The 16,321-nt window shown below is 36.0% G+C and overlaps 2 protein-coding genes across 4 annotated transcripts; one reads left to right on the top strand and one right to left on the bottom strand.

Moving 5' to 3' along the window:
- Window positions 1–215: 215 nt before the first annotated feature.
- YSL6 (YELLOW STRIPE like 6) lies at window positions 216–6,180 on the bottom strand. The gene is made up of 7 exons (XM_022300797.2): window positions 5,576–6,180; window positions 4,698–4,870; window positions 3,981–4,078; window positions 3,684–3,821; window positions 2,695–2,884; window positions 2,318–2,450; window positions 216–1,366 (listed from the first exon to the last, which is right to left on the bottom strand). The coding sequence occupies exons 1-7, from the start codon at window positions 5,937–5,939 to the stop codon at window positions 435–437; spliced, it is 2,028 nt and encodes a 675-aa protein (XP_022156489.1). The 5' UTR covers window positions 5,940–6,180; the 3' UTR covers window positions 216–434.
- A 519-nt stretch (window positions 6,181–6,699) lies between these two features.
- Window positions 6,700–14,586, top strand: LOC111023366 (protein LAZY 1). 3 transcript variants are annotated; one of them, XM_022300789.2, is made up of 6 exons: window positions 6,700–6,858; window positions 7,413–7,710; window positions 11,129–11,195; window positions 11,843–12,579; window positions 13,121–13,403; window positions 14,283–14,586. In XM_022300789.2, exons 2-6 carry the CDS (start codon window positions 7,684–7,686, stop codon window positions 14,300–14,302), a joined length of 1,134 nt encoding a protein of 377 aa, XP_022156481.1. In that variant the 5' UTR covers window positions 6,700–6,858; window positions 7,413–7,683; the 3' UTR covers window positions 14,303–14,586. The 3 variants fall into 3 exon arrangements, with proteins under 3 accessions (XP_022156481.1, XP_022156480.1, XP_022156482.1); XM_022300788.2 differs by having other exon boundaries at window positions 6,703–7,710; XM_022300790.2 differs by lacking the exons at window positions 6,700–6,858; window positions 7,413–7,710 and adding an exon at window positions 9,165–11,050.
- Window positions 14,587–16,321: the final 1,735 nt, after the last annotated feature.

A 16,321-nucleotide genomic window follows, 5' to 3' on the forward strand; every position in this document is an offset into this window, starting at 1 on the left:
TATTTTTATTTATGACAAGAAATAAAAAAATTCATTTATTTCCAACATGATTAATGTTTCTTAAAAGTCAGAAACGAGATATAATTATCAAAATACTTATTTTTTCAAAAATTAAAAATAAGAAACAGAAACATTCCCAAGTAGGCTGCGAAATTCAGTTTTTTTCTTCGTGGACAAACTTCACGGAATTGAGTAAGTTTGGCATAGCTTCAATATATCAGACAAAGGAACCTGAACTATTTGGCATTTTGGCTTTAAAAATGAAATGGGGGTGAAAAAGAGTCATCCAAAGTACATCAAATTCAAGGTTGAGATCATAAAGACTACCCTAAAACTTAAGGGACAATGGACCTGTATATACAAACTGAAACACAAATGCTTGCTTGTTCTACTGATATATAATTTAGAATGTGACCCTGCTTCAGTTTTGCAGTTCAGCCACTTGTAGGCTTGAAGGACATGCAGATGGGTGGATTGATCCTTAAAATAGAAAGCACAGCTGATGGGATCGTCCATATTCCATCGCCACATATCAAACCCGAAGCAACTGCTCCAGCGTAATCCTCTGCATCCTTCCGATTAATCCGCTCCCATACAAACAGGATAACGGTCCCAACAAACATATCGATGGCAAAGTAAGCTCCGATATAGAAAGGTACAGCCATGGCCATTGGAATCGGGATGAATGGTGATATCTTCTTTGGACCGATGTCTCTTAAAAGGTTCACGAGGAAAGCTGCAATAAAGAAACCACAACACATGGCTAGACAATACTTGGGAAGCTCTGAGAAGCCCTGAACTCCTAGAATGGCCATTTCTCTGAATATCACGGCGTACGGGGCTTTGTATGGACTATCAGGTAAACCGACGTCGAAAGCGCTCCAAAATAACCAGAATGTAAGGGGGGCAATCACACAGCCCATGGCTGTCCCTACTAGCTGGCTTATAAACATGGACTTGGCTGAAGAAAGAGTAAGATAACCCGTCTTGAAGTCTTGCATGAGATCAGCGGCCGTAGAAACAATGGACATCATAACACCGCAAGCTGCTAATCCTGCAATAACCCCGCCATTGTTTCCGACTAGAGAAGCAAATAGAAAAAGACCAATCTTCCCATAAGTAGACGATAAATTCCAGTCAGTAAGGCCAGTGCCATAGGAGTTGCAGAATGCAAGGGCAGGGGCGACAATGTACGCGCCAAGAACCAGATACCACTTCAGGGGTGGGAAGATTATCGGAATTGTCGCTATTGATATCGCTGCTAGGCCAACATATCCCGAGGCTGCAAACCATGACGGTATTCTGTCTTTGAGAAATACCTCGTCCTTCCTTTTCTGCTCCGCTAGCAATTTAGAACTCTCACCATCTGCGAACATATAGACATCACAACAGTTCATGACCATCATATCCAGTTTCGCTGCAAAGTATTCTAAATGCAAGTTTTTCATAAAACGTATTGATTTGATGTCAAATTGAAACATCTAGAATCACAAAACAGAATGCCTACAACACCATGTTCCCACAAATATTCAAGTTATTCTGCCTTCATACAAGTCATATGGCTATTTTATAAATTAATCTTGATCAAACTTCCTCAAATAAGAAGATTATGGATTTAGACAAATCATTTGATAAGCCATGAAATACTTCAGAAATGTCACTTAAATGAATTCTATACTCAAACACGAGATCATTAATTAAGATCTCATTTGATAACGTTCTCGTTTCTTGTTTTTTATCTCATGCTTCTTGTTTTCTTTTTTAACAAAGAAAAACAAGAATGTGTTTGGTATTTCTTGTTTTTTTCTGAACTGAAAAAAGATACAAAAATGCGTTTGGTAACTGCATTTGGATTCTTGTTTTCTCAAATATTAATTAAAAAAATAAAAGTTTCACATGAAAATTAATTTTTAAAAGTAAAGTATTAAAAATTTCTAGGTTATATTTAATCTTTTAATAATTATGCATTTTATAAGTTAAAAACTAATAAAAAAATGCTTGTACTTTATGTTTTTAAAAAGCTGGAAACGAGAACGAAAAAACAAGAGGCTTGATTATTGTTTCAAAGATTTATATACAGTTTCGAAAACGTTTCTTAAAATGAGAAATGAGAAACAGAAACAGTTATCAAATACTGGCATATGATGTCATTGGACTCGATGCTAATTAACCATCGACTTCTTTGCTAAAACAATTATCGATATTCCATCAGAACTTTTCAATGCGGATCCTCGCGGTTAGTTACCAAAACCAGGTCAATTGGAAAGAAAATCTCAGCACTAATGACTCAAAGATCAGGTACATGTAGAATACTCACCTGTGGCCTTTTCTTTGACAGGCAGGTTACTCTGTGTGGTGCTTTTATTGTAAATTTCTTTGACAGTAAGGGATATAATTTTGATCAAATTATACAGACCGTCGCCGAGGATGATGGAAATCGCTACGAAGACCTGCAGATGACAAGAAAGAAAAGCACTTTGACGCAGACTAGATTTTGATACTCTAGAAGAATTCAACTAGACCGAGATCATAGACATGGTCTAGAATTGTATGTAGCAAAACATTGGAGGCAACACAAACCTTCTCATTTCATAAAACATAAACCCGAAGATTAGATAAAAATCATAGTAAATCGATGTCATAAAGTATCGGTCCACGGCATGAAATCTAGAACATTCGTAACTTCAAATGTACCTTATATCCATAAAGTCCTTTAAAGTCATTGCTCTTGAGGTCGGCTGGATACCAGTCCCCAGCATGCTGAGTAATGAATGGCCAAAGAAACCCCCATGATATAATTGCTCCAAGAAGAACAGAGCAGTTTACAATGTGAGGACAAATGAGGCCACAACCCACATACGTTGGACTAAAGTCGAAATAAAACCTACCATAAAAGAAATAATCAATAACAAAAATCAGACAGCCACATGAACCTTATTGAAGAGAAGAAGCTTACCAATACTTCAATTATGCTGATTTTTTTCTCTTTTATTAACCGAGGTGTTGGGCGCCCGCTCCTTACATTATACTCATGACCCACCCCTACTGTTCCTTAGGGAGGCTTTGCCCATTTATATTTTGGAACAAAGCTTTAAGATTTCAAAGTTCAGCCCAATCCTATAGTATCTTTTCTAATCTAAATTGTATCAATAAAGTCAACTAGAGAGTTATTATCTGATTGTCCATGAATGCATGGTGTAATACTTGAGAATATTATTTATAATAATATTTTCTCTTATAATAATATTTTCTCTAATAAGTGTGGTTCGATCTCATCCATAGACCATCATAAATCATTCCTTGGACCTCATATAAATTAATGAAGTAAACTGTATCTGTGTTACGAAGGTGATAAGTTAAGACACATTAACCATTTACTTTTTTAGTACACCAAAGGTACAGTGGAGATTTGAATCTCCGAACTCAAGAAAAAGAATAGGTGTCCTAACCGTTAAGTTAGGCTCAATTCGCAATCAATTTGCTTCCATTGAAATAGAAATAATTTTGGTTATGAATTTTACATACATAGGGAAATGAGTCATGACAACAACAAATAGAGGAGGAATGTTCCTGTTGGAGCCTAAGAAGCCCAGTTTAACAAATTTTATTCTCTGTTAGTGTTTATCTCCTCTCTTACTGGAAAGGAGAAAGAGGTAAAGAAGGAAGGAAATAGCAAGACTTACGTATTCTTATATAATTCCAAGCCAAAACTGGGGAAATTATCAAATCCACATGAATCTCCAATGCCACTGAAGAACCACTTAAAAAAGCTCCAAACGAAACTTATCCCTAGATATTTTCCAAGACAATGTACCTGCTTTCTGCAAGGAGGAAAACGAAAAGAAAATAACAAAGAAAATGTGTGAGCTGCAATTATAAATATCCACAAAACCACATCAACTGAAAATATTTTGGAAAATTAAAGGTGGGCATTGGGCACAATGAAGATCCCATTTATCTCCAGATTAAACAATATTTACCCTGCAAGCTCGGCTCCGGTGTTCGTATGAAAACTATTTATCAACATAGCGGTGGCTGTACCACTGGGATATGTAAGCTTGTAATCCAAGACCATCACCTGGATTCATCCAACAAGAGAATAAAATCAAAATTAATGAAACAATAGTCATGGTTAGGAGGCACATTGTAAATTGTAATGACTGAATTCTCAATAGGTGATTAAGCATTATTTTTTTTTATTATTTTTAACATCCATGAGTGTATGGATCAACTTACACACACCTTGATTAATCACAGACCTTACAACATATAGTTGTTACGAAACTTCTAGAATTTTAATATCCTAGGTAGATAGCTGAAATGAGATTTGAACCTATTTTCCTAGAGTCCCTTTATTTTTTTCACATGCCCCAAGCATCGTATATCTTTCACTTTGCTTATTTGTGCAGCCAATCTAATACAAAATTTTCATAGTGGATTTCAATGGAATATGTTCCAGCTCTCCATAGTTCCTCCAAAAGTGCTTTAAAGCATGGTTTTCTCAAAGAAGAAGAGAGTGGATCAGATGAACTAACTGTGAGAAAAGATAGATTATATGGTTATGGTAAGGGGTAATCTAATTGGTTCGGCCAATAAGCTTTTTAACAGCAAAAAAGAAAAGAGAGGGGGAGAGAGAGAGTAGGAAGGTTTAAGTTGAACATTCAACAGTATAACGATTATGCTGAATATCAACTCACCTTACGCAGTGGTACAAGACTGAACAGCCCAAGGAAGCTAACGACAAACATAAAACCGATCATCCATGTCAATCCTGGGTTTATCACATCTTCTGCCCGGTTACCCGGATAATCTGTGCCAATTAGTTTATATGTTCTCTCATTCATTGCAATCATATAAGAACCGGATCCTCCTGAAATCAGACGAAAAATTATGAATTGTATAAAATAGAAAAATATAAGGAACCCACAAGGGTCAAAAGAACCATAATATTTACTGCTCATGATACATGAAGATTGAGATGAATGCATTTTATTCTCTTTGAAGTCAACATGTTGGTTGCTGACAATTCAAAGTAGAAAAAGACATACAGTACCATCAACACCAGGCAAGAAAAAGTTTCTAAAAAGTGGAAATGTAATGAACGTAAAACTCAGATAATCTTCAACATACCCCAAGAAAAGTCACCAAGTGGGAGAAGTTCCAATAAGAAAAAAAGGGTGAAATCACTTAATAGAGATACAAATCACAGATTTACAGCCAGCCTATCTCAGCTTTTGATGGTGAAATGCTTCCCCTACAGTCAAGTCAAAGCAGAAGACTCCAAGAAAACCAGTAGAAGACGCTTACACACGACATGCAGGGATGTGTAAGAACGATTTACGTCCATTGGGTTATGTTACAAACTTACGAATCACCACCGAAAAATATGAGCAAACATTTTTCAAGGGTGTGATTCAGGGGAGAACACCAAAAGACACATGGCTTCAGAAATGGAAGACAATATGCAACAGACAAGCGCTTACAAAAAGTAATCTCGATAGTAAAAGAGGACGCTCATATACAAGAAATGGTCCATGGCAAAGAAGAAAGAAAAAGAGAGAGAGGGAAAGATTACCGCTGAAGGCGAGGCCGTAGCAAGCCACAACACATGTCTGAATGACGGTGTTCTCTTGCTTGGTAAAGGGTACGACGGAGAATCCCAAATTGGACAACACCCCAGTCCAGGATTTGACGAAGAAGAAACCCAGTAACCCGGCGGCGACGTTCAACGACGGGATGATCCCCACTGTAAGATTCAGCTTGTGGGTGATGATACAGAACAAAGTCCCCAATAAAGCGCTCACAGCCAGCCCTCTGATCGTGATCTGCTCTTTCCATCCTGGGATTTCCTCCAAATCATCAGATTCCACGGACTTAGAATCTTGGGGCTCCAATAATAGCGGCTCCGAGATCTCTAATCGCGTGTTCTCCGTCCCCATTGAGATCCCACTTTTTTCTTTTCTTCTTCCCCTTTTCCCCCGATACCCGAGATTCAATGGAGCTAATAATCTTACAATCCTACGATTCGAAGCGCGAAGATTGATTCTTTAACTGGACGGATATCCCTCTCGATGCGTTATTGGGTTGTGTGATTCGAGCGGATTAGAATGAGATGGCCAATGGGTGCGGAAAGGCGCTGTCATACGGAATTGATTCGTTGGGTTGTGTGCTGCGACTGTAGTGGAATTGGTTGGTTGGTTGTTTGTTTTATTCGCCTTCGGCCCGCGGGTCAGAACATTACCAAAGATTCACCGCTAGTTTGCCAATGAGATTTGCTTTTAAAAAGTAACCATCTTGGTTTAATTTTATCGTTGGTTTCTTTCGAGTTTTCTATTCGGAAATTCTGATGCGTGGAGATGTTATCGGGAGTCATATCCGTGGATGTTTCACTAAACGTAACTAAAAAAAGCACCATTTTTTAATCTTTCAAAACAAAACCCAACAAAAGTGAGCTACTTTCTCTGATTTTCGAATGGGATCGATTGATGGGTAGCTTTTGAAATGATTCCTTTTTCTCTATTAATCAGTTTTCTTGGGTAAATTTCCTTATTTTATTTTGACACCCATTTGGATTTCCATTAACTTTCAAACATGTGTAGTTTCCTCGTTCTGTATTTGTTTATATCAATTTTTATCGCTTTGTATTATAAAGTTGGTTAATTATGAACTTGACCCACTTAATAATTAAGGGGAAAAGGGAGAGAGAGAGGGCGTTTGGCTGATGGACTTTTCTGAAAAACAACAATAATATCTTCCATCATTTTCTTCTGGCTCTGATATTTTCCAGGAAAATTTCCTTAGAATCCTCTCTGTTCAGGAGTGATGGAGGGTTCATCTCCAATTTGCCCTTCCTTCAATGTGAGTTCACTCCCTTCGACATTGAAGAACTTCGATTTACAAATTTTCTCGAGATTTCTACCGAAGGGGCCGTTTCCAAGAATTCAAACATTAGATATTACAGAATCTGAAATATAAATTGTTTGGATGGAGAACTGTTGCTATTTTCTGCTGTACTGTCTACTAGGAACAGGAACTGCAAAATATAATCTGACTACAGAGAGTGTTGACATTTAACAAACTTTAAGGTAAAGTTGAAGCAATGAATGTAGCAGGAATTATGGTATCAAGAGAAGAATCATCTGCTTGAACAGGTGCCTGACTAGAAATCTTCAAGGAAGTTGTTGGAAACCTCACTTGAAGTTGAAGGATATAGAAAAAATTAGGTGAAGAGTCAATTTAAGCAGTCCCTTAGTGAAGGCATTAGGTTATGAAGTATGGAAATTATCAAAGAGAAGTCTGTTATTTTGACTCTTTTCCTGTTAAAGTTATGGAAGTAAATGATTTTCTTGATGTTGGCCATTTTTTTTGGTGTTTTATCATGGGAATCCAACACCTTTTTTGTTATTGTTCAGCTGTTTGTCATCCACTCCAACATAGCTACAAACCCCAGAGGGATGTGCAATGGATAAGTTTGACTGTTTGAGATTCAACCCAGAGACATCCACTTCCAATGTATGATAAGTTCCATCAGCTCCCACTCTCCTTCCCAAGTAAAAAATAGAAGTAGCGAAACGAGGCTGGCAGGGCCATGCCGCTGTTTGACACGAAACTCGGCCTGGCCCCAGTATAAAGGCTAGTTGGGATCTCAAATCTCTGGCCCAGTTCAAACCTTCAAGTGCCTTCATGTTGCTTCAGCTCATCTTTCCCACAGTATGTTGTGTAGTTCTTTTTTCTTTTTCTTTTTGTTTTCCCTCTCTATCTAGCAGCCAACTACAGGAACAAAAGTGCTGCATGTGAGATGCTGAATGTTACCTGTTAATAAAATGTGCATGTTGTATATCACAAACAATCTTCAGACATGTAGATGTTTATACACAGAACCTAGATGCTATGTGGTGCATGTGCATAGGAAAGGGATAACAATAAAATTGCAAGGAGGCAAGAAGGACAAGTTAGGTAGTTAACTGTCAGTAAACCTACACCTTTGCTTGCTTGAAGTACAGATACAAGCAAGAATTTAGGAAGAAAGAAACACTCTAAAGAAGGGGATAAGCAATAAAAGATGATGGTTGTTTCAGATGGTTGTGAAATTATACATTCTTAAAACTGAGTTTTAAATTGCCCATGAACCAACCAAATCATATGAAATTTAAACATTGAAGTACTCAAAATCAAGTTACATGTATGCTCAAACTCAACTAGGAAAATACCTAAACCTAGCCATAAAATCAAGCTGTTTAAAAATTGGCCAAACCTAGCAAAGCATCTACTATAGCCAAAAGAATCAATACCAACACAAATAATCTTGTCTAGTCATAAAAATTCTTATAACTAACCATAAATCTTCAAAAAGATGGTAACTTAACTACTTGAGATATTAATTTTACCACTAAAAAAATATATATTAGTTTTTTTTTTTAAAAAAAAAAGAGGGAGTTTTTGAGCCGGCTTATGCACATCTCTAATAATTTTATCGGATAATCTACAACATTTGGTATTTAGAAACTTATCGTTACCATAGTTTGAACTCATGACATCACACCTTGACTGCTGAGAAAATTGTGGCAGTTGTCTGTTGTTATCAGTTCTAACTGGCCATTCATTAACTAATTATTTAGTGGACTATTATAAAAAAAGTAGGGGGGAATGACATTTATCTTAGTACTTCAAATCATGAAGGTGGCTTAGCTACATGAAAGCTATCACTTAATTCCTCCAAAATGGACTTCTTACAGAAGCTGTAAAGTACTCTCTGTTGTTCTGTATTAGATGATGCTCGGATTGCTTAACAAACAATTTTGGACCTGTGGAACACGGCCAAAATCCTCAATTCAAAGGTACAGTGTCTAAATGGATTGTCTGTCCATCTGCCCTTGGGAAATGGGAAATCTCCCAATGTCTAGATTTCCACGTGGAATTCACATGTCCCCAATCTGATCATGGATGGATCCAGCTACAGCCAGACCCCACCAAATGACTCACATTTTGCACAGTTTTGCATTTGTTTTAGAGTGGATGCCTTCTCTGCTGCCCTCCAAAGGCAACTCACTTGTTTCTTAGTAACTTGTAGCTTAGCTGAAAATAAGGATGCTATCTTACCGACTTAGAGCTCATTGGTAGAGTTTTAATGGCAGAGCTTGTCAACCCCCATCAATCATAGTTTTCATTGATGGTTGGAAAGAACATGTTCACATGTCTTTAATAGTAACTTCTAGGCTGAAGAAGAAGCTATGCTTGTGAAAGTTGTCATATTTGGAAACCTGCTGAGAATTCACTTTCTATTTTGAATTCAATGATTTCAGAAAAGAAAAGCGATTAAAGCCGATGGAATTTTGCAATCATCCAGCTCTTCACTTCAAAAAGAAGAGTCTGGAAAAAAATGACTGCCACAATCGCTGATGGATACTGACTGGTTTTCTATGGGAATAAAGTCGATCAGTATCAGTTCTAACTAACATATTGATGAAGTGTTTATAGCACAAGAAAGCACGTCTCACTTTTTTTTTCTTTCACCCAAAACATGAGAACATAAAAAGAAAATATCATAACCATCCCAGACTTTTGAATAGCAGGAACATAGCATAAAATACATACAATCAATCTGATTAATCCAGTTAATATTTCCGCCATGGATCCATTTGGAATCATTTGGAAGTGATTGAGTAAACTTCTTACCCAACAGAAGGATTGTACTTCAATTCAAATAATTTAAGCTTATGTCGGCCTTAGTAAAAATGTACAGCAAACTGTCCCGTCTTGATTTGATCTTAACATCATGATGGAGAAACATAACCTTCAATCATTAAACTGCTATAGGTAATAGATAGGAGAGAACTTAAGCAATTGCTAAATCTAGGAACTGTAATATGGAGTTGCTTTCAGATATTAGAACTAACCCAATCGAAGCCAATTTATGTCATTATCTTAACAAACCATTTAGTGAACTCTTACGTTAATATGTTTGCTTTGTTGGTAAGTTGAAGAGGAATAATACAGTCTCTAGTCATTTGGCTTTAGTTGAACAGCCTGATGTATATCATTATGCTATACTGTGGATCTGATAAACCTTAGTGGGAAAAATGATAGCAAGCTGAGTTTAAGTTCGTAGTCAGTTAAAATTTTCTTGGTTGGATAATGTAGAGAGCTTAAAGGAACTACTAGCTTACACAATAGCAAGAGTATTTGGTGACATTTATATTTTTGGAGATGAAGGAATCCTGGGTAGACAACCAGTGACTCAATCATGCAATGTATCAAGGATTCTCTGGCAGATCTTAGATTAGAATGAATTAGTAGCAGAGTTTTGCCAATGGCAATGAGTGGAACTGGTGAACCTGACAATATTTTTTTAGTGGGGAGCAAAGAACTAAAAAGTCTAAAAGCATACCAGTTTGGGACCCCTAAATATTTATTATCATAACCATTTGTGTTAATCATCTCTGCAGCCAACAATATCAAACAAGCATAACTTCTCTTTCTATCTATCTAGAATGACACAGTAGGCTTTCCATATAAAGCACCTTTTGTGATATGTGCAATTATATGATGGCCATTATTCAATTATGAGATTCTATCAACCATTATAGTTTAAATTTGTTTGAAAAAAGATATTTGGTTCTACTTTTCTCTTTTTGGTATGTCCATCGAGGATAACTACGCATTCAGCAGTGTGTGCAACCTAATCTCGGCACGTATGCGAATTCACAATACACTATAACCAGCAACTTGAGGGTCTCAAACAACTCTCCTATTTGTCCACATGATTTGATATTGAAAAGAATTGCCAACCAAAAGTTTTGTAACTTTCTATATGTTTTCTCTGCTCACTTCTCTTAGACCATTCTAGGAATCCACTGAATTCCAACTCATTAACAGTTAAAAGGGAAATTAATCTGCATTTTTCTTCTTTATTGGGATGTTACTGGGATGTTTAACTCTTAAGATATATTCTCCTCAAATATCTAAACCTACCTCTAGTCCTCTATTTATGCCTCCTATGACAAGCTAAGCAATTGAGTATCAAGCCCTTGAAGAGAGCTAAACAATGAAGGTATGTGAAGAGTCCATGCAGTTCAAGAATTTATACTCTTTTCATCTTATCCTTTAACGTTGCATTTCATTGCTGCAGTTATTAGGATGGATGCACAACAAATTTTGGCAAAGTGGAATCGAGTCAGTCAAGGATTTCACAATCGGTATTCCAACGCTCTCATGCTAACATCTTTATTTCTTCCTATAATACATATCTCAACAATAAAAACGAGCAGGTTATAGTACATACATGATGATTTAGATGTACTCTTCAAGTTCTGTTGTCGGGATTTATCCGGTGGTCATAGTTCGATATCCTACACCAAGATTTGTAGTATACTGATTGAAAACTTCTTAAAGTAGGGAACAATCAATTGTACAAGAACAGAGGTAGAGATAGGCAGCTTCGAATCTAACCGTCACAAAGTATAACATCTAACCATTTCGACAACATGTCGTACTGTTCTAATCAGTTTAGCTGAAGCCAGAAGTCTTTAAGATAGCTGAGAACATGATGTTTCAAGGAAACATGACAGTTTCCATTCTCTCTTCAGCAGTTGGGGCCACTTGGGATCCTGTAGGAACCTCTCACTCTCAAGCCTCTTTCTCAACTGTTAAGAACTTCAGAATTACATCACTTACTAGATTGGTCCACTGTGTTTTTTCCAAAACTAGAATGGAAACAAGACAACGACACTCAACTAGCACTGTTGCACTAATGAACAAAAGGGGAATTTGTTTCTTTTTTTAAAAAAAAGTAGTTGACTCCAAAAATGATGAGCTCCTTTTTCACTTTGGTTTCACTTTTCAGCGAACCCATGTATGTGCCTGTCAGTACAAGCATCAGTTGATGATGAAGACATCTATATGAAGCCAGGTTTTGGTTCCAAAACTGTGCAGCTACAGGATTATGAACAATCATCTTTTGGAGTTGAAGCCAACAACAATGTAATGGAAAAATGTGGAGACTTATGGAATTCATCTGACTTCTTCCATGGATTTCTCACTATTGGAACTCTGGGTTCTGAGCCTGCAACCCCGACATTCTCCATGGCTTTCGAAAACATGATTGAGTTGCCAAATGAGGTGACAGAGGATGACCTGAAGCTGATAAATTATGAGTTAGAAAAGTTTCTTGAAGCTGAAACTAATGAGGACAGGTGCGATCAATCTCCAGGGAGGACGAGTCATGCTAGTATTATCACGCTTGCAGGGAAGCATATAGAAGAAACTGAAGAGGAAAATGAGGGGAAGACTCTAACATGTCCACTTCAGGGATATTTATTTGGATCTACAATTGAACTTCCAGATAAGATGATTGACACGAGGAAAGAAAAACCTTCATCTGCAGAGCTGTTCCAAGGGACTATGACAGCAAACGAGAATTCTAAAGAGAATATTGCGAAAGAGGAGGTATTAGTCAAGCATTCAAATAAATCTGCTCTGAGTTTTTTGAAAAAGATGCATAAGAAACTTCGTAGTTCTTCACATGGTTCTAGCACAAATGACTCACGTGATTCATATTCAACCAAGAAGAAACTCCATAAGGTTAGTTTCCCTATAGCTTTATTTAAAAAAAATAAAATAAAAGTCGTATTCTTGAATTTCCACTATGATTAATCAGGCATGCAGTGCTCATGTATATACTGATACCATTTTATGACATAGTGAGGGGAAAAAATTCTGATACGGCCAAATATATGTTATGCATAACTCTTGATACCTTAAAGGTGTGTTTAGGCCGCTTTTAGCAAAAATACTTTATTTATAATAACTTCAGTAATAAGTGCTTAATAGCACATTATTTTGGTGGTTGGTTTTACACTTAGTGTTTTTAATTATAAGAACTTCAGCAATAACTGCTTTCTTTTTACCTTTTTCCAAGAACACTTTCATTTACTTCCCAACATGATGGAAGGGAAAGTATTTTTGGCCATGTCCATAAGCCCAAAAAGCATTCCCAAACACAACTTTATTATCATATCAAGCAGCAGACTCATTCACAACACTTGGTGCCCAAGCGCACACTAGTTCACCTAGAAATTAATTTCTTTGTTAAGCTTGCTTAGCGTATTTTTTTGACATTCAGGTGCTACGTATGTTCTGTAGAAAAGTACACCCTGAAAGCTCCACTGCTACAGACGAATGTCAAAAGTCCCAAAAATACATATTCAATAATGCTTCTTTTGATGATAATTACAAAATCAGACGTGTGACGAACCCAGCAGAGGACCGAATAACTTTCTGTCAGGAATTCATCTCAAAAGATGAAATGTATTATTGGAGTACCGACTTTGGCCTGCCTCTGTATGGGGTAGAGACCAATGTTTCAAGTGCAAACAAAGGGCACTGGATCAAGACGGATGCAGAGTGTAAGCATCATTTCATATTAACTCATTTCGGAATCATCTTAACTGCTGAACTATTAAGCATTACCCTTTGATATGTTTAATATTGATTATCATATTAACTGTTTCTGCTGAATTTGACAAGATACTTCTTTATCATAGTGATCATGCTGAGAACTAGGATAAAGGAGAAAACCAGTCTTCCAAGATTTAGAGTAAATGTAAATGATAAACAACTTCATGTGATAGGCATATGAAATTAGTGACTTTTAAACTAAAAGCAAATCCAAAACTTGACTAATACTCTTATTATGAGCATACATTAAATTATTAACAAGGTACACAAAGCAAACTTTAGGCCCTGTATGGGAACTCTTTCTAATTTCTCATTCCAGAGAGAATTTGTTAGTATTTATAAATTTTGGAAGGAAAGTTTGTGATAAGCTTAAGATTAATAATGTATGTTCTAAAAAAAGGGATCGTGCTGGTAGGGCATATAAAGTGAGGCAAAACCGTTAGAAAGGGACGGGACCATTGTACAGTTTGGGGCGGGCGCTGGTGCCCCTAGGTATAGAGGAGCAAAACTCCGACTCCCAGTGATAAAAAAAAAATTAGCCGAAGGAGTGTGGTATTTGTAGTAAGAGTATACACTTGGATAGTGAGGTCAAAGGGGCATCTTTTGGCTATTTTGAATAGGAATATTTGGGAGGGGTTCGAGAGCTCTCTAATTCTCCTTGGCTCCGTGTATTTCCCCTGATCATGAATGATAGAAAGGGTGTTTCTATCGGTTTGCATTGTTTAGAGGAATCCATCAGAACATCCCATTCTTACTTTTTGTCTCTTTTGAGTTCTCAACCATGAAAGTTGCAGTTTGACTGATCAGTTTTGTTCTTTGCATCATAGACTTGGTGTTGGAGCTTTAGGGGAAGGAGAAGAAGATTACTGCAAATACCAGAGTTCCTCTACAAGCAAAAGGATAAGATTGGTGTCTTATAAAATCATCTTGAATAATCTTTGGGCAAGTGGCTAATCGATGGCGAAATCAATAATGTTCATGTTAATTGTGTCTAAGTGTGATAGTTAAAACTCTATTTTGGTTTGGCCTTTGTTGTAAGTTTTTATTCATGAATTGGATTGTCTGCTAGAGTTCTTTGAATTCCTGTCACAATCAGTTTCCTCTGTGAAATGCCAAGTGTTCTTTCTTTTCCTTTTTTTTCCCTTTTCATGTACAGTTGTTGTAGATAAAAGTAAAATAAAGCTGTTAGAAGTTTTGAGTTTCTTTTTTAAACAAAACCCTTTTGAATCTTCTGAATTCCAGGACTTCAATGCATTTTCTGCAAGAATCTCTCTTTATTTGAAAGATGAGACCAAGATTTCTTTATTTCCAAGAATCTCTCTTTATTTGAAAGATGAGACCAAGATTTCTTTTAAGATAAAGATTCACTTTATCTCTTACCCTTTTTTTCCCTCTAGAAGTGCAAAAATACCTTTATATTTTTCAGTGAAATATCCCATGTCAGATAACCGTTTCGGTTTTAGTTTTCTGTTTTTAGTAATTTTTCACTGAAAATATATTTAAACTCTTAGCCAAATTTCAAAGGAAAAAACAAGTTTTTGAAAAACTACTCTTTTTGGTTTTCAAAGTTTGGCCTAAATTTTGAAAAAGCAAACCCATATAGAAATAGAAACAAAAAATGAAATCGCTATCAAACAGGTCCATTTCTTTGTTTTCGCATATAGTAATTTGCCTATAGTTGAATGAAAAAACTTTATTTTTACGACTTCCTTTTCCTTCAATTTTGTTCCTTTTTGGATAACTATTAGTTTACTTTGTGAAAACTTTTTGGTCGATGGTTTCTTTTTTACCAAAGCTAAATCTGCAGTGGGTGAGAAGAAATTATTAAATGTGAATTGTCAGGCAAGGCAGATGCATCATAGAAAAACTAAGGAGAAAAGTGCTATTTTGGTTCATTAGTCTTTGAAAATAGGTTTAAATTGACATTCCAACACATATCTATTAGGTCCCTAATGAAAAGATGATTGGGCTAATATGGTAAATTCGAGTTACAAGTTCGCCGCATTAAGTAAACACTGAGATTTGTGGTGTTCTTCCATCAACCATATTATGCGACCATTTGGTAGCAGGATCACGATATGATATGAACACTATGATTGTTATTTTGAGTATAGTCATGATAGGGTCTAACAACATGATGTTCATCCTTATATTGATGAACACAATATGAAATCATATCGCAGTAATGGCCGACCAATAACTTCATCAATCTACATACACTAAAATAACATATTTCAACAACTTTGTTTAGCTATATGAATCGAATCATGCTCACAATGCGCCAAAAATAATTTTCATTCATGTTAACATGTTTTCATTAGAGACTCAACAAATTTGTTAATCTTTTTTTTTTTTAATAACAATATGTTAGTAGATGGACCATTAAACCTATTTTTGATAACCTATAGGAAAAAATGCACAATTTTGAAACATAGGGACTACCAGATGAACCTATAGCTAAAAACTCGGACCAAAAAGTATACTTTTTCCAAAACTGAATTATTAACTTGAACTTCGCAAGATGTATCAATTTTTACCACTTTCAATTTCATCAAATTACATCTTAAACTTAGATAAAATTTGCAATTATTTATCTTAAACTTGAAGTATTGCAATATTTATCTTGCGATAAGTTTTCGTTTAAAGAATAATTAAAAAAACAAGTATATGTGAGATTAGTCGAGGTGTGTAAGCTAGTTCGGACACTCACAGATATAAAAATAAAAAATAATCATAAATAAGTATTCTTATCTGCATTTAATGAATTATGAAACATATATTTGGGAATAAATAGATAGGATTGATACTTTAAAAATCAATTTAAAGTGATTTTAAGCTTTTTCAAAATAAATTTTAAAACGAGCGG

This window comes from Momordica charantia (assembly GCF_013281855.1).
Source record: "Momordica charantia cultivar OHB3-1 chromosome 8 unlocalized genomic scaffold, Mcharantia_2.0 BLBB01000008.1, whole genome shotgun sequence".
Lineage (NCBI taxonomy): Eukaryota > Viridiplantae > Streptophyta > Magnoliopsida > Cucurbitales > Cucurbitaceae > Momordica > Momordica charantia.

Excerpts from the sequence above, each read along its gene's own strand:
- YSL6 (XM_022300797.2), bottom strand. The coding sequence starts at position 5,939 with ATGGGGACGGAGAACACGCGATTAGAGATCTCGGAGCCGCTATTATTG. Across the intron at positions 4,871-5,575 it reads CTACGGCCTCGCCTTCAGCG|GAGGATCCGGTTCTTATATG; the intron begins GTAATCTTTCCC and ends GTCTGATTTCAG. Across the intron at positions 3,822-3,980 it reads ACCGGAGCCGAGCTTGCAGG|AAAGCAGGTACATTGTCTTG; the intron begins GTAAATATTGTT and ends TCCTCCTTGCAG.
- LOC111023366 (XM_022300789.2), top strand. The coding sequence starts at position 7,684 with ATGTTGCTTCAGCTCATCTTTCCCACA. Across the intron at positions 7,711-11,128 it reads TTCAGCTCATCTTTCCCACA|TTATTAGGATGGATGCACAA; the intron begins GTATGTTGTGTA and ends TCATTGCTGCAG. Across the intron at positions 11,196-11,842 it reads AGTCAAGGATTTCACAATCG|CGAACCCATGTATGTGCCTG; the intron begins GTATTCCAACGC and ends TTCACTTTTCAG.